This window comes from Geospiza fortis, unplaced genomic scaffold, assembly GCF_000277835.1.
Source record: "Geospiza fortis unplaced genomic scaffold, GeoFor_1.0 scaffold744, whole genome shotgun sequence".
NCBI lineage: Eukaryota > Metazoa > Chordata > Aves > Passeriformes > Thraupidae > Geospiza > Geospiza fortis.
Window position 1 is genome coordinate 17,255 of NW_005054617.1, and position 21,713 is coordinate 38,967.

A 21,713-nucleotide genomic window follows, 5' to 3' on the forward strand; every position below is an offset into this window, starting at 1 on the left:
GAAATGCAGCAACAGGAAACAGAAGCATAGAGACACAATGAAGTTCCAAACCCACTCAATTATGTCTGAAAAACATGACTAGGGAGGAAAAGAAAATTTCATCAGGTACAATTAGGTTCTCAAAATTACCAGTTTTTATAAATTGCATGTATTTATGTGTGTGTGTATATATATATATATATATAAAAGCCTTATATTTAAAAGATTAGTGCCCCTTCTGGCAAGGCATCAATGATGATTTTCCTCTCCTATTTACCTCCACAATACAAAGTGAAGATTATCTCGTTCCAACGTCACTGTTCATAAAGAGCACTGTAAAAGCACCTTTACAGGGCCAGTGTTTTGCTGCCATTTTATATTATTCTTCCTTACAGAATTCAGATAAATGCTCCAAAATGCATAAAATGCTCCAGTTTTGCCTTGGGGAGCAGGAAGGGGAGGCACAGAGTTGTTGCTGGGAAAGGTCCTGTGGCATTATGGAATTTTGCTTTTCTCTGGAGGTGTTTAACAGCAATAACAGGCAAGACTTTACAATAAATAGAATAATGCAGCCCTTGGGAATGTGCTGTACTCACTGTGCACTGTTTTAGCTTCTAACTCCCTCCTCCCACCCATGGGGCTGGCGTGGAATCAACCACTACACTTAGTGAGGATTTGGAGCAAAGGAGCTTTTTCACCTAAAGGCTGGAGCCAGCTGAGAGGGGGGAAAAAACCCTCAACCAACCAAACCTAAACCAGCAGCCTTTTCATTTTTATTCCCTTTTAAGCCCCAACTCTTGGCAGGCTGAGTAGCAGATAATGGGATTGAAGGAGGTGCCTTTGCCATGCAGGTGTTCAGCAGATGCAGCAGCAGGACAGGGATGGCCTCTGGGAGGGGTTTAAGGGCAGGACAGCAGGAAAGGTGAGGGCACGTGGAATCCCAGTGAAATCCCAAATCCTCCCTGCATGGCTCCTGGCTGCTCCCCACAGAGCAGGGGTTGGATCTTTGCTGCCCACATGGGCTTGTGAAATGCCCAACTACTCCTCTCACGCCCCTGTGCAGATGGGCCCCACTTGTGTTATTAAATAAAGCAGCTATTAGCCAGCTCCTGGAGCTGGGGGGGTTTGTCTGGCCTGGTTGGGGTTTTTGGTTTGTTGTTTGTTGGTTGGTTTTTTGTTTGTTTGTTTGGTTGGTTGGGTTTTTTTTTGTTTGGTTTGATTTGGTTTGGGTGGTTTTGTTTGTTTGTTTGTTTGTTTTTGTGGTTGTTGGTTTTTTGTTGTTTTTGTTTCTTTTGTTGTTTTGGGGATTTTTGTTTTGAGTTTCTTGGGTTTGGTTTTTTTTGTGGTTTTTTTTTTTTTGTCCTCTTGTTTCTGCTCTGGCACTCCAGAGAGATTTATAGAAACAACATCAAAAGGCCTGAGAGTGGAGGGGATGGATGTGCTGAGCTGACCACTGGCCCCAGGATTTGTCAGGCTGGTATTTATTACAGCAGGGGAGGTGACAGCTATGTTAAGATCAAACTCAAAAGTCAACAGTGAAATTGCATCAAGGCTGACAACTTTCAAGCAGTTTCGCAGTAATCCCTGCTCCTTCCCTCCGACAGCACCGGGAGAAGGGAGAGATAAATTAGGAGGCAGCAAAATGCACCAAGAATACAGGAACAAAAGGCACAAGGGTCTAGTGCAGGCTGCGATGTGGGAAATACTCACAGGGCTGAAGGCTGCTCGTGTGCTGACGGCCTCAGATGTCTGGAAAAGGGACCGGGCATCAAAGGAGAGGTGGCTCTCACCGCAGCTCAAAGTGCTGCTAATCTGCTGTTAAAAGGTGTGAGCTGTGGGCAGCTGCAGGGACGGCCAGAGGGAAAAATAATTCGGGATGCTTAAGGGAACAGTCTGGAATGACAATGACTTTATCGTGTAAAGTCTCCCATTAGGAGTTGAAAACCCAAAGACAGAGGCCAAGCAGTAGTGAGGAGGAGGGAAGGTGACGATTGTTTTTGTTTTATATTCCATAAGTTTCTCATACCAAACAAATTTACTGCAAAACAAGAAAATCAGTGGAAAAAAGCTGAAAACACAGGGTCCATTCTTTAAAAATACATGGATACACAACATTTACAAGACTTCTTAGTGCATATTTACACGGACTATTTTGTTTTCTTTCTAGAATTAAAGCTGCCATAAACCTTCGAAGACTTAAGGGCTGTTTCAACAGCTGAATTACAAAACAGCCCAGTCACAAATTACAAAATAAACTTGGATGGTTTAAATAAAGGGGAAAAAATAAACCACGTGATTCACTTCAATATAGATTTATATAGGAAAGATCATTCTCTTGACATACTGTCTATGGTTGTGAAATGGTAAACTTTAGTATTTTAATTCATGCTTTGATATTTTGGGTCCTAAAGAGAAGCAGCTGACTGGGCCCCTGTTAGACCACAACCCTGCTGGGAGGGAAACTGCTCAAAGCTATTTGCCCCCCAAAAACCCTGCAAGATGATGGTGGTGGAAACCAAACTCTAAAACCAACTTAGAAGAAGATCTTTTTGAAAAGAAATGTATTTTCTTCATAAATACAGTACAATTACATTTTACAATGTCTTTTTACTTCCTAGACATAAAACCACTAACTTTTACAAAAGAGTTCCTATACAAATACATGAAAAGAGACCCTTCCCCCCCTCCCCAGCCCCTGGCACAGAGCACAGCCAGGGCAGCAGGGTGAATCCAGGATAAGCTGTGCCAGCCCCAGGGAGGGGAAACTCAGCTACCCCAGGCTGCTCCTGCCCTGGGCACTCCGGGTTTGGGTTTGTCTGGTGTGAATTTGGGTTTGCCTGGTGTGCAGAGCCTTGGTCTGGGGGTGTCACATGTGTCCCACACACTGCTGGCCCCTGGAGCAGGAGGTGGCCTTGGAAATGGGCCTGGATAAAACTCTGAGAGTGTCCCCCAAGTCAGGCAGCCCCAAAAACCACAGCAAAGGCCATGCTCAGCTTCCAGCACAGCCCACAGGGGCAGAACTTCAGCCCAGCACACGTGGTGACCTCAGTGTCCCGCTGCAGACTCCTCACACGTCCCCTTGAGTCCCCAGACATTAAATCCCTGCTCTAACCCCTCAGGAGCTGCAGGTAGGAGCTGTTTAATTTAATAAGAACCTTGGGCCAGGTGGAACAAAAGTCTCTGGATTTCAGGCAGTCTCCCAAGCAGTGAAACCACAAAGGAACTGCCCAAGGGAAGGACCTGGGAGTTTGGCCTTTCTGTAAGCAGTGAAAAGAAAAAGGAAAAATAACTAAACTTCATTTTCTTGTTTTGCTCTACAAAGAATATGTGGCTTTCTTTATAAAAGCTACAATTCTGCTTCTAATACCCGAGTTTAAGAAAAACTCTTAGTCTAAAATTTTGGTTTGCCAAGGTTGTTGCAATCATTGTTAAAAATCACTTTCTACTAGAAATAAGCTCTACAGAAGGCAAAGGAACTAGGTGTGCAGTTTGTCTCCTTAAAGCAGGTTCTGTTTTAAAAACAAAATAAAAATCTGTACAGAGACTGAAGACTATAGTACACATCTTCCTCAAAGCAAGCAGCTCGTTTACATTCACATCAGGATGGCTCTGAGGAAGCTCCAGGGGAAGAATACATTCCTGATGGCTCCCAAGAAAACAACCTCCAGCTTCCACAGCAAAGTTTTGGGGTTTTGCTTTTTTGGAAGAAATTGAAATTACAAAATAGGGCAAAGAGCCCGACCTAAGCAGTGTGAAACTGCATCATCTTCCAAAATTACTTCAATGGGTAAGGAACTGCCAAGGCCCCTGCAATCCTGATGGTTCAGGCTGTCAGAGACAGCCTGGCTTCCATTTCTGGAGGAGATAGTTGCTGTATTTTATTCACAAAAAGCTATCATGTCCTTTTTGATTTGTAAAAATAAAATGCAGTGGCACTCCACTTGAAAACAGTGAGCTGCAGGGAGGATAAACCAATTATTTTCACCTGAACAGCCAATACTGACTGGGGAAAATCAGTTTTCTGAAAGAGGTTTTATCTGTAAAATATCCAAATTTTCCCAGACATTTTAGAATTTATGTGAATCAAGAGAGTTGTAACTGTTTATTTAGAACCCTACAGTCCTAAAACTTCTTTCCAGATGCTGAAATGTATTTGTAACAATGGAATATTACTTTTCCTGACTCTAAAGGAAAAGCATTCAAACAGTTCTCCCCACCTCAAATGGCATTTGATTTCCCTTGCTCATTTTAAGCCAAATTCACAAAATATAATACAGATGCTTATGCTGAAATGTCAGAAAGCTGGACACCTTGAGCTAATGAGAAAAGCTGAATTTTCAACAACTGTAGAGGAGGAAGAGAAATCAAATCACCCAGGGTGGGCATTACTTCATAAATTGTGATGGAATTAAACCAAGAGAAATAAAAGCAGACATTCTCAGGGATGAGAATGAAGTGGTGGTGGACAGAGTGCCTGGAAAAGAGTGGGGAATGGCTCAGAGGGAAGGGAGGTCTGGAGCTGTCAGGACAGACATTGTCCCACAGGACAGACAGAGCCTGGCAGTGCCTGGATGATGGAAGGGGTTTGTGCCTGGCTACAGCATCTCCCAACCCACCCTTGGCCACCTCTGCCTTCTGCAGGACTGGGAGTATGGCCTGAAGATCCCTAACCAGCAGCAAAGCTGCCAGAAATAGTGGGAAATGTTTTCCTTGGATTTGAAGTTATTATTATCAGAAGGAAAGCTCAGAGCTGAGCTTTAGGCACCACCTGTGCAGAGAGAGGCACCTCCTCTGCCCTCCCACTGTGGAGCTCCTGTGATCCCTGGTGGGCTGGTGAGGCCATTTCATTTGAACACCACAGCAGTAGGGTCAAACAGGAATTAAAGGCATTCACTAACTCTGTGATAATTAATTGCTGGATTTCCTTATTTCTGGGGTGAAATGATCTGTAACGAAAATTTTGCTACTCCAATGCTGAACAGAAAGCTGAAACTAGCCAGGTTCCCAGTGTGTGACCACTGGCTAATGAAATATTTTAATTTTCAAGTACAAAAAAAGAGTAGGTTTTAACAGAAATTAATATTGAAGTGTTTTAATAAAATGCAAAGACAGTAACAAAAAAAAAAAATACTCACGTACTTCTATTGGTCTTAATATCTCCTTATAGTTTCTGTAACCAAAGCACTGCTGCATCTGTGCTAGTTCCCAAAAATCTGGAAGTGAACCTCATGACTTAAATATGTCACTTTTTTCTGTAATGCCTCTGGGACTTACTTTAAACTGCTCTCTCCACTCAGATGAATTAAAGAAGTGTTTTGAAAGGAGAGAATCTGCCATCTGAACCTTTACACAGAGCTTCTCTTTAAAGCTCTACCTCTGAGGCTTTGCTATGTGAAAAAGAATCCAGTCTCTCCAGAAAGGAGGGATATACAAAGTTGAAGGGTATTTGAAATATAGAAAAGTCTGCTACAGAGAAAGATCTCCACAGATGCAGTAGATTAAGTTGTTCCATCTATAACAGGGCTTCCCACTTGAGCTATGGTAAATTTGAAGTAGTTTCACTAAAGCCAATGGAATTATGATGTCAGAAATCTGATCTAACAGATCAGGGCTGGGCCTGTAAATTCTCCTTATTAATTTATGTAAAACATGAATACAATATATTATTTACTATCCATTGTAAAAATTATTGAAAAAGTACTTAAGTATAAAAGTGTGGCAAATCTTGCAAAAGGAACTACAAATATGAATGTGACATTAATCGCCAGAGTAGTTTGTTTTAATAACAAAATAATTAAAAAAGAAATTTGGGAAGTAAAAAAAAAATGTTACCACACTGAAAATGGACATCTTTTCAGCCTATGAACATGAAACACCTACTCTGAGTTCTTACACTGAGAGGAAAGAGGAAGTGAAAGGGAAATCTCCCTTGATCACAGCTCAGATTTGTCAAAGCTCCCCAGAATAGCTGTACTCCAACACCATTAAGTGATGCTCACAACCATGTCCCTGGTTCTGATCATTTTAAGGCCATTAAGTTCACCTCACTACATTCAAGCTAGACATGTATCAGCACCTGTGAGAGCAGGTACTTCTGCTTAAGAGACTTTAAAAACACTGAAATGAAATAACACGTGTAGTGCACCTAAGGTCTAGTTTTTTTCTCCAGATGTTTCCAGATCCAGTATTTAAAAAATAAAGGGGGAAACTTTCAAAGAACAAGTGTTATGGGTTTTTTATAATTTAGAACAAATTATAAATTAACCTGTCCAAACTTTTGAGACATAATATACAAGAGCAAACAGCTGAGTGTTCTTTTATTACTCAGGTACTACATTTTTTTTTCCCAATAAAAATGTCTTTTAAAAATTTCTTGCTACTGTTCTCCCAGCTCAGATCCTGGTACAGCCTTTCAGATGAGGTATTCTACCATCTCTCCATCTGGGAGGTCCTGCCCCACAGTCTGAACAGGGGCTTTTCTTTCAAGAGTGCTGGAGTGGAAGAGTGGCCCATCTATGTGATGAGGAAAAACAAGAGACAATTAAAGGTGTGACTTCAATCAGGTTAGAAATGTGACATTAACATTTTAAGTCATCTTGTATCATTGGCCAAAGACAGCTAATAACTTATTTAGTTTTAAAAAATTCAATTCCCACATATGCAGCCAGACAAATAAAGCAATTTTATCAAATTCCCTTTGGGTACCTCCCACTGATACACAAATCCACACAAAACTGGAGTGACTGCATGTAAACCAATGCAGTCAGGGTGGATTTTCACCACCAGACCTGTTCTCCCTCAATACCCATTAAACAGCACAGCATGGGCAGGAGGCAGAGCCCAGCCAAACACTCTCTGCCATGAAGAACAACAGCATTGTAATGTGTCTGTAAGGAGAAGAGGGAAGGTTGTGTAATCTGCATTGATTTGGCAGAGTGGGCTGGAAAATGAGCAGCTCCTGCCAGCTGGGAGCTCTGTGGGAAGCAAATTCAGCTCCTGGGACAGTCACTGTCAACTGGATCTCCAAGGCTGAAGTTGCTCCTGTGACTGGGATGGTACCATGACAGCTTTATTGTGATAGCTCCCCTCTCCTCCTTCTCCCTCCCCCTCTCTGAGTCCACCTGGCTTTGGATGCCCCCTCAATGCAACAGCCACTTTGAACAGTCAATTTCCATGTGTTTAAACCCCACATCCTACCCACAACTTACTTCAGAGCAGACACTGACTCAGAGACTGCCCAGGGATTTGCATCTCCCTGTTCTCAAATCTCAAATCCTGCTGCACCTCCCTGCCCAGTGTGCCCCTGCTTATGCTGCCACTCCTCAGGCTTTTCTTTTATTCCTTCAGTGTGTTTGAGACCACTCATCCACACCTGTCCTCACAAAAACTAACCCCACTTTGCCTGGAGGGAGGAAGGGAGGTCAGGGCTGCCCCAGAGATGGTCAGTGGGTGGCAGGGTGCCCTGGCACGGGGGCTGAGCTCTGTTACCTGTTTTCTCTGCACTGTAGCTCAGGTTGGTGCTGGGGAGTCGTGCTGGGGTGGGAGCTGCAGGGGAAGGAGCAGCTTTGCCCTGCTCATTGCCCCTGTCTGTCTGGGTGCTGCAGTCTCTGCTGCCTGTCTTGGAGTGGGCTGACAGCAGTGGTGTGGAGGGCAGGACAGGAGAGGGGGTGGAGGGGATGGATTCAGAGCGATATTCTGTTCCCAGCAGAACACCTGTATGGGGAAAGGGAAGGAAATGTCACAGTCACAGAAAAATAACTGGTATCACTCTGCACTGATTGCTGCAGGACCTGGAAAGTGCACCCTCCCTCAGGAGGCAGCACTGGTTTGCCTTTGCACAGCACCTTCCTCCCCTGGGTGCTGAAGTACCTGAGCAATAGCAGTGTCCCCATGTTGCTGCTTGCAGCTGGGCACTAATCTGCACTCTCTGAAATCACCTGCCACAGGTCCTCATTTACATTTCAGGGGTTTTTACTCTCAGTTCTGGGCCTAAGTTCTCCCAGGGAAAAAAAATCACCTGGGATTTGCTTTGTTATAATTCCATTTCTCAGAACAATGCTGTTGAGCCATTCCAGATAGGAGTCATGTTGGTTCAGGCACAACACTACAGGATGGAAATCCTGATTAAAATCTCTGCTCCAGTTCAAAGAGACTTTACACCATCATCCAGCTGTAATACCCAAGCAAGTGCTTGGGAACCCTGAAAACTGTATCCCAGACATCTCTAAAGTCAGGTGGCAAACTGGGAATAAAGGCTTACATATTTAATGGCAGAGCCTGAATATCAGAAGTCACTATTTCCCAGAAGTGATTGAAATAAGCAGCTATTTCAAATGTGTCCCATCCTACAGCTTTACTGCAGGCTAGGCCAGCTGCTCTATCTGTCCAACACACCCTCCTGTGCTGCCCCTGCCTCCCCTCCAAGCACTGGCTCTGAATCAGAATTGCCACTGAAAATTACCCAGGCTGCCCTTCCAGCTCTTGTCCTCCCTCTTCTCCTCCAGGATGGGGGTGCTGCTCAGGGTTGAGGAGTGGGACAGCAAGCCTGAGCCAGCATTGGAGATGGACATGAGGGACTTGGCAGGTCTCATGGAGGAGAGCTGCTCTGTCTTGCCGGGCTCCTTGCGGGAGCGCTGCTGCAGCACTTTGATCATGGCATCCTTCTCGATGATCTGGGCATGCAGGGTCTTAATCCTTTGGGGCAAAGAAAAAGAACAGTTTAAGTGTCTCCCATCTCCCTGGATTGAGGCCTCAGTGTCCCCATGGCTGTGATTAGGGCTCCCTTAGGCACTTGGAGAGGTGGAGGGAGGATGCCAGGAGATTGTCCTGGGCACTGGCTGCTCTCTGGCCCAGAGAGCAGATCATGTGAGAGAGTGGGATACACCCAGCCCCCTCTGGCTACTGGAAACTGCTCTAAACAGCCATGGAAAGAGCTCTGAAACAAACCTGAGAATAATCAGCAGGACATGAGACCAACAGAAAGAATTAACACATTTTGGGGAGTCTGCACTGGGGGCCTAACCCCAGGGAAAACAGCTCTATGAGCCTCTTAAGGGGTGGCTGGAGCCTGGGTTCTGATGAAGATGCCCTGAAGAGAGAAGAGGAAGAAGCTAAATGCAAAAAAATCTAAGACAAGACTTTTTTTGCATTAGCCCTCAGTATCAAGACAGGTTTTGGATTGCTGTGTTTATACTTCCTTGGCCAAATGAGTGTCTGGCATTTGACATGGCTGCTGCTGGTGAAGACACAAGAATTTCTGGTTCTGAGGCGTCTACCCAGGCAGACGTCATCTCAAATCCCTGTCCCAAAGAAGCCAGACAGGACCAAAGTGCACTTCACCTTCCCTCCATGTCGAGACATCTCCTGTTGGCCAGCAGGATCTCCTCCTCCTCCTTCTGGATTCGAGCTTCCAGGGAGGTGTCGTAGCTGGGGTTGGGCGAGTGGTTGATCACCGTGGTGTCCCTGCAACAAGCAGCACAGCACATGAAGGACCTGACAGCACATGAAACACCTGCTAAGTTTGCTGCTTTGCCCCCAGCAGCACAAAAGTACTGCTCAAATTTTTGAGTTTAAGCTCAGTGTCTTTCAAAAATCCACCTCCTAACTTCATTTGTGTCCTAGTGAAGAGGGATTACAAAAACATGGAGATCATTACAACAACCTCCTGTCCATTTTAGGACAGTGCCTCACCTAAACTGAGTCACTGCACTACTCTGAAGTGATCAGGGAGGCAAACCCAAGGACATAAGGAGGGGAAAGGAACACCAGGCACTTTTCTTCAACTTCAGATTAAAAGCTTTTTCCCTTCCCCGTCCAACTGTATCATACAGGGGATGTGAATATCAAAGGGAACAAGGCATGGAAGTTTCTTAAGCAATCTTAAGCAGCTAGGTCCAAATAATCTGGAATAAGGTGAAAAGAGTTTCAGACTGATTCTATATAAAGCCTAATGTTAACACTGTGATAGTTGGTCAGTCCACTAACCAAATAATGAATATTTCATTCTGCTTGTGAATGTGGCAGGGCATGAGAAGATCATTCACCAAAGAAACCCAACCTGACCCAGTTCCTGCCTCTAAAGCATCCTTCCTGCAACCTCAGCTTCCCCAGGGATGCCAGCTTCCACTGTTGAAGGAAAGGGAGAGAAATCTGGACAGTGTAGATGAGGTTGCCACTGGAATTAGTGGAATCTAGATGGAAATGGAAAAGCAGAGGCTCTTTCCTGACTGGACAACATTCTTGTTCATTTAGTGAAACCTGAGCAGGCCTAACACATCCCCTCCCAGTCCATGATAAACAATAGACCAGGCCCCAACTTATCAGCCCATGCTGAAAATATAGCATGGCCTCTGAGCACAAGCAGCAGCTGGAGCCTTCAGGGACTCTCTGGGGAGGTGGAAAACAGTGCACAAGAAGCATCAATACCCTAAAATAACAGCTTTCTTCTGGAGCAAGATAAGATAAGTCTTTAAACACTAACACAGCAGATCTGCAGCTTCACCCCTGTAATTCCAGTGTGATCTTACAAACTGGGAAGCCAGTTGTGATAACATCCCTATCTGGATTTGGCTCATGAAACAATCTACAAGAAAATCTGCTGTCCAGAACCATAGACTAGTGAGCAATGAAATTACATGCAAGCAAGGCCTAATGCTAAGGAGTTGCACTCCAGTAACAGCTCTTGTTTAACCAACCAGCTGAGGGACTTGGCCTATTCACAGCCATAATAAGTGTTTCTGTACAGTTGTCTTGGAATGGGAGCTTGTTACCAAATTTCAGACACCCTTCCCACCCCCACAAGCAGTGCTTTCCATACACAGCAGAATGTTTTGAGCAGAATTTCCTAGTAGATGCTTCTGGTTAGTAACCAGACAATACCACAAAGTAATTTGCAAAAACATTCTGGAGAACAAGGAAGCCATTCAGGGTGAATGATGTGAATCACCAAGCTCACCCCATCTCACATGACTTCAGCAAGGACTGATTCCTGTTTTAAAAATAAAAACCCCAAGCCTCTTCTCCTTAGAATCAACAGCATCTAGGAATGGCTCAGAACAATTCTAGTCTGGAAAATGGATCCTGCATGTGGAGGAATCTTCCCCTGGAAAAACATTTCTAATTGCTGGCAATTGCACGGCTCCCAGGAAGAGCAGCCAAGCTCCATTTGCTTGCAGAGTTCTGATGAGCTGTTCAGACCACAGGATGAGCAATCACAGGAGGATGGCATGACAACATTCCTGGGTGGGAAATATGACATTCAAATGGAAAAAGAAAAAAATCCCAGTCCTGTGAAAAGTCTCATTTACCTCTGAGCAGCCACAGTCGCAGCTGCATCCAAAGCAAACTGTCTCATCACACTTTCCTCCAGGTATTTCTGTTCCCACTTGGTCATGTCAGCTTCCAGAGCAAGGATCCTCTCCTCCTTCTCACGCAGGAGCTCCATCAGTGCTGTGGCATTGTACTCAGAGACATTGGCAGCCTGAGATGTGCCCTGACGCTGATCCCCAGGAGGAAGAGAACAAAGCAAACAAAAACAGGAGTTTCAGGATGCAGCTGTGTAAGGCTCAGGGTTGGCTGGTTTACTTTTTGTCACTGGTTTGACACAAGAACCCCCCAGAGGGAAATGCAGTGATATATGCTGTGTTGGACAGGCTAACAAGAAAATACCTGAGATGCAAAATAATCCTCCCAAGGCCTTTTTGTCCCAAAAGTATCTTTTTTCCCAAAGATGTATATTTGGGCCTTTCCAAAGTCCCAAATATGCATCCCAGAGCTGGACTGTGCTATAGAGATGTGATGTGCCGAGTCCTTCCATAATGCCTGATGTAACACAGACTGACTCCCAAGTGTTCAGCAAGGCACTGACTAGTATCATCCCTTCCAAAAAACACATCCAAAATATTTTAAAGCATTTGATTACTAAATTAATATGATCAGTGTATAGCTGGGGACTGAATTAATTCAGTTCTAAAGCAAGATTTGGAAGGCAGGCAGTGTTCCCTTTTAAAGTAAGGACACATGGAAATTTGCTCAGATAATAGTTCAATGAATAAAACTTGCAGTTTTATATGGAACTCTCATATGGGATTAGCAAGACATTTGACTTAAAAAAATAAAATAAATAGTTTAAAGGAATAGGAATAGGGCAGACTAACTATTTTATGCTGAGCTCAGAATTTTTAACCATGACAGGAAAGGAATTTTTTGTGTTGACTCAGGCTCAACGTAAAAAGTTGTGGGGTTTAGAATACCTGATCTTCCAAAAGTGTAACAGAAAAGTTTAGCAAATCACTGTAACTCCTACTAAAACCTACACAAAACCCCAAGATTTAAATATCTATTTCTATGCAGAGATGGAAGTTAGGGGATAAAAGCAAGCTGAAAATAAATGATTTAGAACACAGGCCTGCATCCTCTTTCCAGTAAAATTCAGACACCTGACAGTTCATCTGTATTTAACATAGGCTAAAGTTAATGCAATTCTTAACACATCTGCACAATCTACTTCTCATTCATTCTTTTCACTGAAAAAAGACTCTCAATAATACTGCAATACAGTCTATATGAAACTCCCATCTATTACCATCAACTGCATTTATAGAATTGGCTTTGCTAGTTTAGTCTTGTGTGCTTTTTTAAATTCAAAAGGTTTTTGAAGGACCTCTTTTCAGGCCAGTTGTTAATTAATTTTATGTAAAATCACAAACTGTGAACAAGAATTTTTAAATAATTCCAAATAACATAACCATGGTATTTAAAGGTACAGCAGCATGTAGCTATGAGGCTATTTCTGATCTTGTCACAAAATGGATCCTCTATTGCTCCTTATCTAAATTCTCTGGTTGTAACAGAATTAAATCAGGTAAAAGCAATACAATAGCCAGGAAATCCATGAATCTAACTAGTGAAAAAGAAGTTTTTTAAGAACCCAAGATAAAAGATGCAGTGCCTTTCTCCTGTGTGTGGGCAGGGTGCAGTCCAGGAGCCCAGCAGGGCCGGGGTACCTGCTGCATGCGGAGAGATTCCAGCTCCCTCTCCAGCCGGGTGCGCAGCCGGTGCTCCAGCTGCTCCCTCTTCTCACACGCTGCCTGCAGCTGAACCAAGGCCTGCTGCATCTTCTCCACCTTCTCAACATAGACCTGCTTCTTCTTCAGCTGAAACAAAGCAAGAGAAGGCAGCATAAACAATGGGAATGAGCGAGGGAACTTTGGGCTTTGCCACCAGCTGGGAAGATGTCCAGGTGACTTCCAGCACCTGAAGGAAGCCCACAGGAGAGAGACAGGACAGTGGGGATGGCTTCACATGGCCAGAGGGCAGGCTTAGAGGGGATGTTGGGAGGAATTCTCCCCTGTGAGGGCTTGAGGCCCTGCCACAAGAGCAGCTGTGGCTGCCCTTGGATGTCCAAGGCCAGGCAGGAGAGGACTTGGAGCAGCCTGGGATAGTGGAAGGTGTCCCTGTGGCAGAGGGTTGGAATTGGATGATCTTGAAGGTCCCTTCCAGCCCAAACCATACCATGATTCATGACAGACCATGCTGTCAATGGGCCCTGGCCTCCTGCTCTGGCCTGGCCACTCAGGATGTTCCAGCTCTGTCCCAGCTCTGCTTTCCTGCTGGGTGTTTTTGTCCTTTTTGTCCTCAATGACCCCATGGTAACGATGGGGAAACAGAAGAAATTATCTGTGGCAAATGTTTGAGACCAGCAATGTACTAGAAAGGGCACCAGGGACTGAAACAGAGTTTGAGTGACTTGACACACGTTTCCAAGGTAACTGCAGCAGTGTTTAGAGCTGATCCCCAAGTTGGGAACACTCTCAGTGCAATATTGAAAATTGCTGGCAGCATTTTTACAAGATTAAGCAGAAACTGAATCAAAATTTGTAGCATCCCATTGCTTTCCAAACACAATAAAATAATAGGATCAAAGCACACACCAGCCATGGCCCAGGCTCTCCCTATGCCAGGTTTATCCAGGAGTCTGGACATTCTTCTTGGCCTGAGAGGTCCTGCTCTGTTCCTGCACTGCCCTTCCATCCTCCTCCACTGTTCATCCTGCAAACAAAGCTGCCACGCTGCCTCGCAAGAAGCAACAAAAAGTACCACACTGAGCCCCCAGTAACTGTCTTAGCAAGATTAATCCACAGTTCACACAGAATAAAAACTAAAATATTACTTAAAAATAAAATAAAATACATCCAGGGCCCGGTTCTATTCAAATATAGGGAATACTGCACACCTGTGGGCATTATTTTCTGTTTAGGAAAAGATTAACAATTGCAATTAGCTGGCCCTGTGCAGCAAATCTGGGGCACTGCTTTTGTAGCTCTAATTGTCATAAACCCTGAAATACAAAAATAGCAGGAAGAAGGCAACTTTTCCCAACAGTCAGAGCCAAAGCTCTAGACAAGCACCACAATGCAAAACACAGACTCCCTTATGTGAGTTCAAAGAGCTGCTCTACAGCTTGATGGAAGAAACGTCCACTGAGGGATATTAAAGACAAAAGACACCACTTTTGGCTCAGGAAGTCCTTCTTGGAAGCGGAAAGTATTCTGGGAAAGTATCAGGGCTGGCTGGCCCCATGCTGACAGTGCTCCCTAGGAATCTGCTCTCAGCTTCAGCACACACAGGATACTTTGATCTGAACAACACGAGCTGTTCTTACATCACACCTTTGCTCCAAAAAGGTCTTATCATGTGTTTCTTAAAAAATTTTCCCTTTTCTCACTCCTGTTCCTTCAGGCAATGCAAAGAGCAGAGACAGAAAAATCTCCCAACAATATTAACCTCAGACATAGTATCCTTTTCTTCTCTCCATAAAGTCAGCAGGCATCTAATCTCACAGCGTGAATGTTGCTGCCTTAGAGGATTTTCCCCAAACAAGAATTTTATAATAAAAGTTACAACAAACAGTGAGCAATCCAGCCAAAGGACTTCCCACCAGTGCATGTACAGTAGAAAGGTATTTTTATCCTTTGATTGCTCAAGATTTCAAGCTTGTTTGGAATGGGAGGGATGAGAACATTTAAATGTAACTCAATAGTCCACTGCTGCTCTGCAGAAAATCAATAAATGTGTTATACTTAATAAATCTTTTTATTCCAGATAATAGTACTTGATAACACCAATTTGAAGTTTGTCAGACTCCACTGAAGTGTGGATTAATGCACCAGTTTTAAACTTAGATTAACAGCAGCTCAAAGTAGCCAAAAGTGATAAATATAGGGTCAGCAGCAGAACCCAGAAATGGAGAGCACTCAGTATCTTGGGTTTTGACCTGGACAAGAGTGAGGAGCAACTTGATAAACTCACTAGCAGTGAAATACCATACATTGAGCTGAAAAATAATCCCTTCATAAAACCAGCTCTCCTCCCTCTCTCTTCTTTATAAAGAAGTTAAGGATGAGGTGATGGACATTTGTTCTCATTACCCACTACCAAGCATTTCAATTCCTGAGCAGTTTTTTAACACACAGGTAAAATCCTGCAAAAGCAGCAACCAACAACATTTTATAGTTTCGCAATTAACAAACCTGAGTATGCATAAGTGTGGATTAACACTCTGGCCTGCATTCAAAGAATACCAAGAGCCCAGCCAAAAAGCAGAATTAGGACGCAGAAATTCCACTGAAACATCCACTTTGAACGTTCTCCGATCAGCCAAACCTGCAGGTGAAAAGTTGCAACACAAGCTGTTGCCCAAGCTCCCAGCACTGCCTGCACATGCCTGACTCAGGCACCAGCCCCAGCGTACAGGCACAGCTTGTTCAGCGGCTTTGCAGAAAGACAACATTTTTTTTCTCCCTTCACAAGATGTACTTCATCTTCCAGCGTCAGGAAGAATTAGGAATGTTGGAAGATTTAGGGCTGGTGTGTGTATTCTTTTCAACAGCTTAAAACCGGAATTAATTCACAAATTTTTCAAATAATTTTAGGTTTTTGGAACTCAGGTGCTCAGTAAGCTTTAAAGGCATGGGATGTGCTCCAGACAACTCAACTTTCCTAATGTCTTTTGTCAGAATTATCCTTTCTCTATAAGATAATCTCATTTCATGCACTTGCTGCCCTCAGTTAAGTCACTGCATATTCTGGCACTCTCATTCATTTCCAGCTCTGCCACTCTGCTACTGCAAGTATTTGTGAGAAAAATTTACTTTTCTGTAAACCAGGATTCTCCAGAAGTGCTAGAAGGGAAATCTAAATTTATATATTTTTTGTTTTGATCTCTCTGACTGGACCTAACTCTCATTGTAGAGAGGATCAGGAATGATTCTTCCAAGCACAGAGGGATTTCATTACCAGAAATCAAGAGTATGATCTTGTTTTCCTAAGACAGGAATTGGAAACAATTTTCTGAGTATTGCCAAGGTGCTGAAGACATAACTAAGATGGGAAGAAGGAAAAAAGGCAGCGAGCTGAGGCTTGTTCTTGGTCATTTGCCATGGATTCCCCACCCTCCCTCTCCCAGCAAAGAACCAAAATTGGCTGCTCAGTGCCAAGGGCCACGGCAACATCTACCAGGGCAGGGATGGCATCAAAGGACACAGGAATTCTCTCCTCTGCATCAGGCCTTGCAGAGAACACGTGCTCCAGATAAGAGTTCATTCCTGAAGCTTTACAAGGATGCAGTCACACCCTTTGGGATGTAATTTTAAATAAATTTGACAAGATAGTAATTTTCCTTTTGATGGTACAGCATTTAACTAAGAAGCAAGCTCATGTTCGCTTAATGTATCATAACTGCTTTGCCTCCAAGGGTGCTCTGAAAATGCAGAGCATTTTGCTAATGAGAATATCTTTATTTTAACACCTATTTATGATGTAAGATCTCAAATAACCTCAGTGCATGTCTGGAAGCACAGCAGGATGACTGTATCCACTCCCAGCATTTCCTACAGCACAATTTCAATAATGTCCTTATCATCTCCAGGTCAGTCTCTGACTGCTTTGGAAAATGTCCTAACCAAGCATCAGAGGTCAGGCTGTAATTCTAACTAAACCAATATAAACAGGAGCAGTCACTCTCCAGCTGCCATTTACTACAAAGTTTATGTAAATTCTGCAATAGGACTCAGGACAAGAAAAATAAAGATGACCATGACTGACCTGGGCTCTGCAGAAATCCAGGGCACAAAGAGCAAAGCAATGCAGGGAATATCCCTGAAAGATTCCCTGGCTGCCTGATCAAGTATTTCCAGCTTCATTTAACTTCCCCTCTCCCTTGGCATGGTCTAAAATCAGTGGCCAAAGACAAGTTTTCCTCTCAGAAACAGGGGATATATTTGACTATTACTACAACTGCCCAGCAGAAAGGGAATTAACAACATTCTAAAAGCCAAACAAATCCTGTTCCTCATTTATTTAGGCTTTGACAAACCATCCAATGCCTTTCAGGGATCCCAGGACCTTACAGAGGGAAGGCTCTGAGGAGCACACAGAGGTTCATGGAAACGGAGCCGGGTCACACAGGAATGAGGAGTTTTCAGTCAAGGCACAAGGCACAAGGGAGGCTGCAACATCCTCCAACTGGAGCTGCCTGTGCAGGACAAACACAGCCCTGGACACAGCAGGTGAGGGGGAAGGATCTTCTTTGAGGAAAGAGATTCATTGCTTCCAGATGAGTTACTCAGCAAAGATTTTATTTTTTTCTTTTCTGGGGAAGAAGAGAAAACTTCCTGCACTGATTCAGAATTCTCCCAGGCATTTTGTCAAACCCAGCCATTACCCTCTTCATCTTGGACAGCTCCTATTTCAGCAAATTGGTAACACTCATCAGCATCTGCTTGTCTCCCACCCACTATTTCTGATGTCTTCAAACTCCTTTGTTTAATATATTCAGGGTGTTTTCATAACATTCTGGGTTTATCCTAAAGCTGAATCCATTCAGATGCAGCTGAAAATGTGTTTCCCCACAAGAATTTGCCTGCTATGGCAGAAATGTAGTTAAAATTAAAAAAAAAAGAAAAAGCCAGCAAGCACGTTTACATCACCTCACCCTCCTGCAGTTGGAATATATCCCTCTAGGATGCCTTTGAACCCTCAGTTTGTTTGAATTCAGGCCCAACAAGGCGCCAGTGGCCTCAGCAAGAATTCCTGATGAAACAATTTGGTAACACTATCCCGTGCTAGGGAACAGCGCTTGTGGCATGGCAATGTCACAATGTCGTCGCCCCGTTTGTTTGTGTTAAAATAAAGTTCTGACTCTCAAAGCCACCGCTGGAAAATCACTAACAGGCAGAACATGGGAGACAGTGACATGGCAATAAAAAGGCAGTTCTGTCACAAGAATGCAACTCATTAGAGGAAGCAGTTACAGGGAAAACAGGGAGGTTTTTTCTCCTCGGCACCCAATCCATCCAGGAGTGACAAGCCATCCAAAACTTGTCCCTTTAAGAAGTAACTCTTTCCTGAAAGGATTATTAGGTAGCTCTCAGAGTCTATGTGAAACAAAGCTGTGGAGACCAGGAATATCTTTTTATAGTGACTGGAAAAAACTAGAGCAGGCATCAAGCAGACAGCTCTCCTTTGGGTCTCCTCCCTACAAGCCAGGGCTGTGTTCTGAAAGTATCTCAGGCACAGCATAAAAAGTACAATAGATGTCATTGGAAATATATTTTTGCACTTCCCCACAGACAGAACCCTCAGTGTTATCAGAAATAGAGCATTTTTTCTCTGCACAACAGCACAGTGAGAAATGAACACATTATCTCAGCTGGTATCTGCTACATTTGGAATTGTGATGGCTGAAGGATCTTAGAACTTCTGAGCACAAGCAATTTTAGAAAAAATATTTCATTCAAACTCGTCCCCTGCTTTATCCCCCAGTTTCTACCCATTAGAGAGGTGGTCTGTCTCCTCTTCCCACTGCGAGGTGTGTGTCTGAGGATGGCAAAGAGGAGATATTTTTATCTTCCTGGTGCTTGTCATTATTCTTCAAAGCTGTCTCCTTGAGGCACTTGGTAAAAAAGTGATTTGTGAAGGAGTGGAGCAAAGGAGTACAAGTTACACTACTATAAAAACCCACAAACTTTTCGTAAGTTGAAATGTGGTCTTCCCTGGTATAAATTAAATAGGGTAAGCAGAAATGACCAATTTGAGGGGAAAAAAAAGTAAAACCAGTAGCACTTGTAGCCTCTGCACTCAGCAGTTGTGGTTAGATAAAGTATTTGGCATTAATCTCCCTCCTGCAACATTCCAAGTCTGGTAAGGACTGGCAGTAAGTCAGCATTTACTCAGAGTCAGGTGGGTCAGGATGGTCCTTTCTGCAAAGCCAGCAGTTCTGGCCCTGGCCCAAAGCAAAGCCCAGCTTAGCTGCTCCAGGCTGTCAAGGTGGATGTGAGCAGATGGGGTTAAATCCTGTGGGAGCAACCACAACCCTGCTGCCATCCCACTTGAGACCCTCACAAATGCTCCAAAATTAGAATTTTTCATTGCTTTAGCTCCAAATATTATCACTAACTCTTTCTGACTGTGATATACATTTTTAAGCCAACATATATTTTACCTCAAATATGTTCAATTTATGTCAAATGTATTACATGTAATGAAAACAATCTGAAGTTTTGATTTCAGAAACCACAGACCAATGCTTCACTAGAAACAATTTTAGTAAGCTGCTGATTTATGCAAAACTGTGGAACATTTACTAAAGGGAAGAACAAAAATAGAGAAGTGAAAATAGGGGTTAATAACTGTGTATCTTTATGGAGAGTAGAGAAGTAGTAAAGTTTAAACATTATATATAAAACATATACATACTTAACAATTCTGTTCGTAGACACATTTAAGTTTGCTTTAAATATTTATGATCACTCACCCTATTTTGCACTTTGCAGAAATAAACCCCACACTATCAAAAACTTTAATGGCAGCTTGTTCTAAATTTGAAGAGCCATTTCACCCCTGCTAACAGGAGAAGCATTCTGTGAATGTCTACTTTTGCATCCAACTGCTTCACACTGCACTTCAGTATCTCCAAGATCACTCCTTTCTCCATCACATTCAACATCCCATTATCTCTCCTCTTTTTTTAACTTGGATGCTGAAATCCAGTTATATATAAAAACCCTCAAAGCTCCACAGGTGTAGACAAGTGTATAATTTTACAGATTTTGTCCAGACTGGCAATTCAAGCCAAGGGTTTTGAAAAGAACCTAAACTCCAATTCCAATGCAACATTTAAAATCAGTTACAGTCATACATGGCTTATAGCTCTCCCTAGAATGGAAATATTCCTTTATAAAGGATCTGGTGCACACAAGGCAATGTTACTCTGCTCAATAGGAAGTCAAAATGCAAAGGGTAAAAAGAAAAGGTGAAAACTTACATTACAGGAGGCAACAACCTAAATATCCCTCAGGCCTTGAGCCAGAGTAGCTGCCAAACCTGAGCCTAAGAAACTCCACCCTCTGCTGCAGGACCAGTTTGGAAATTCCTGACACTTACAGGGACTAGTCACTCAGATTAACCTGGCCAGAATAAAGAAATAACCCACTAATTGTTCATATCTCTTGGCCACTCAATGCCACTAACTCAGAATGGTGTTCCCAGCCTCTTCTAAAGGTGCCCTGAGCTCTGAGCAGCTCCTTGGCTGCCTTTGGGAATTACCAAACAGCCTGGGGATTGGAGAACTTTCCACAGTTCAACACTAATGAGGCAACAAATGCGTTGTAATCCTAAGTATTTCATTAAAAAGTGATTTGGGAAACCTGCAAAAGTGACTCTTTACCATTTGTTTCCCTTTATTCTCTCTCACCTCTAGGAAAAAGCAGAGTTAATTCCTGCTCCCTCACTGAGACACTTCCATATTTATCTACAGCAGGAAGGGTGGTACTTCCTGCACACCCTGGGATTCGAGCAAAGGTTGGATGCCTGTGACCACAAGCCCTCATGCAGATCACTTCACCCTGGATCAGCCTCTGTGTGCTCTTTAAGCTATCATGCAATTTTGCCCAGAGTGACTTACCTATTTCACTATTCTACCTAGGCAGAAATACTCTGCCACAGCACTGAACCCAATTCTTCTAGTGAAACAAGAGCAGCCTTTTGAAAATAAAACATTAAACGTTATTATTATTATTATTACCCCTCAAGGCTTCAACTTTACTGTGAGGGAGCCAGAAAGAGTGCCTACACAGAGGTTCAACCCAGCCAAGTGCTGTGTGTGCTGGCCCAGCTGATCAGAGCACCTCATCCACACTGACTCCAAGCATTTTCCAGGGAAACACAAGGATGTCCCATGTACTCAGAGTTAGTGACCCATCAGACTTTTAAATAAGGTGCTGAAATTTGAATGAAAGCCAAAGAACTCCAATACATTGCAGAATCAATGAAAAAATAGTTTGAGACCTAAAGAGAGCCATGTCAGATGTAGATTACCATAAGGTAATAACCCAATGCTCCCTGTCCCCTGAGTGAGTGCAAGTCAGCCATGGCAGGCTAAAAGAGGTTATGACAGCAGATAAACCCACAAGAACATCCTGAATGAGCAGAGCAGGTCCAGGGGAGATCCAGAGGGACTGAGGGAAGGCTTCCATGAAGTGATTAAAGGAAGGGCAAAAATTAAGGACACCAGGGAGAGACACAGGAAGGTTCAGGGGAGGGCTATTAAGGCAAATCCAGAGCTCAGAGAAGAGAAGGCTAAAACTCAGAAATGAGCTACGCCTGTACCTGGGAGAGGAGGATATTCTAGTATTTGATCATTCCTCCTCTGTTGGCACAATAGAATCCTGAAGGGA

The 21,713-nt window shown here is 43.4% G+C and overlaps 1 protein-coding gene across 2 annotated transcripts in view; it reads right to left on the reverse strand.

Moving 5' to 3' along the window:
- Window positions 1–1,964: 1,964 nt before the first annotated feature.
- The window catches only part of AMOT (angiomotin), a 50,392-nt gene continuing 30,643 nt past the window's right edge, over window positions 1,965–21,713 (reverse strand). Inside the window, exons 8-14 of one of the 2 annotated variants that reach the window (XM_031064688.1) lie at window positions 12,984–13,133; window positions 11,286–11,476; window positions 9,319–9,441; window positions 8,441–8,673; window positions 7,584–7,692; window positions 7,468–7,530; window positions 1,965–6,492 (exon numbers count right to left, since the gene is read on the reverse strand). In XM_031064688.1, coding sequence (XP_030920548.1) covers window positions 6,462–6,492; window positions 7,468–7,530; window positions 7,584–7,692; window positions 8,441–8,673; window positions 9,319–9,441; window positions 11,286–11,476; window positions 12,984–13,133 — 900 coding nt within the window. In that variant the 3' untranslated portion in view covers window positions 1,965–6,461. Of the gene's footprint in view, window positions 6,493–7,467; window positions 7,693–8,440; window positions 8,674–9,318; window positions 9,442–11,285; window positions 11,477–12,983; window positions 13,134–21,713 lie in introns of both variants that reach the window. The other variant, XM_005430301.3, reaches the window with a different exon arrangement.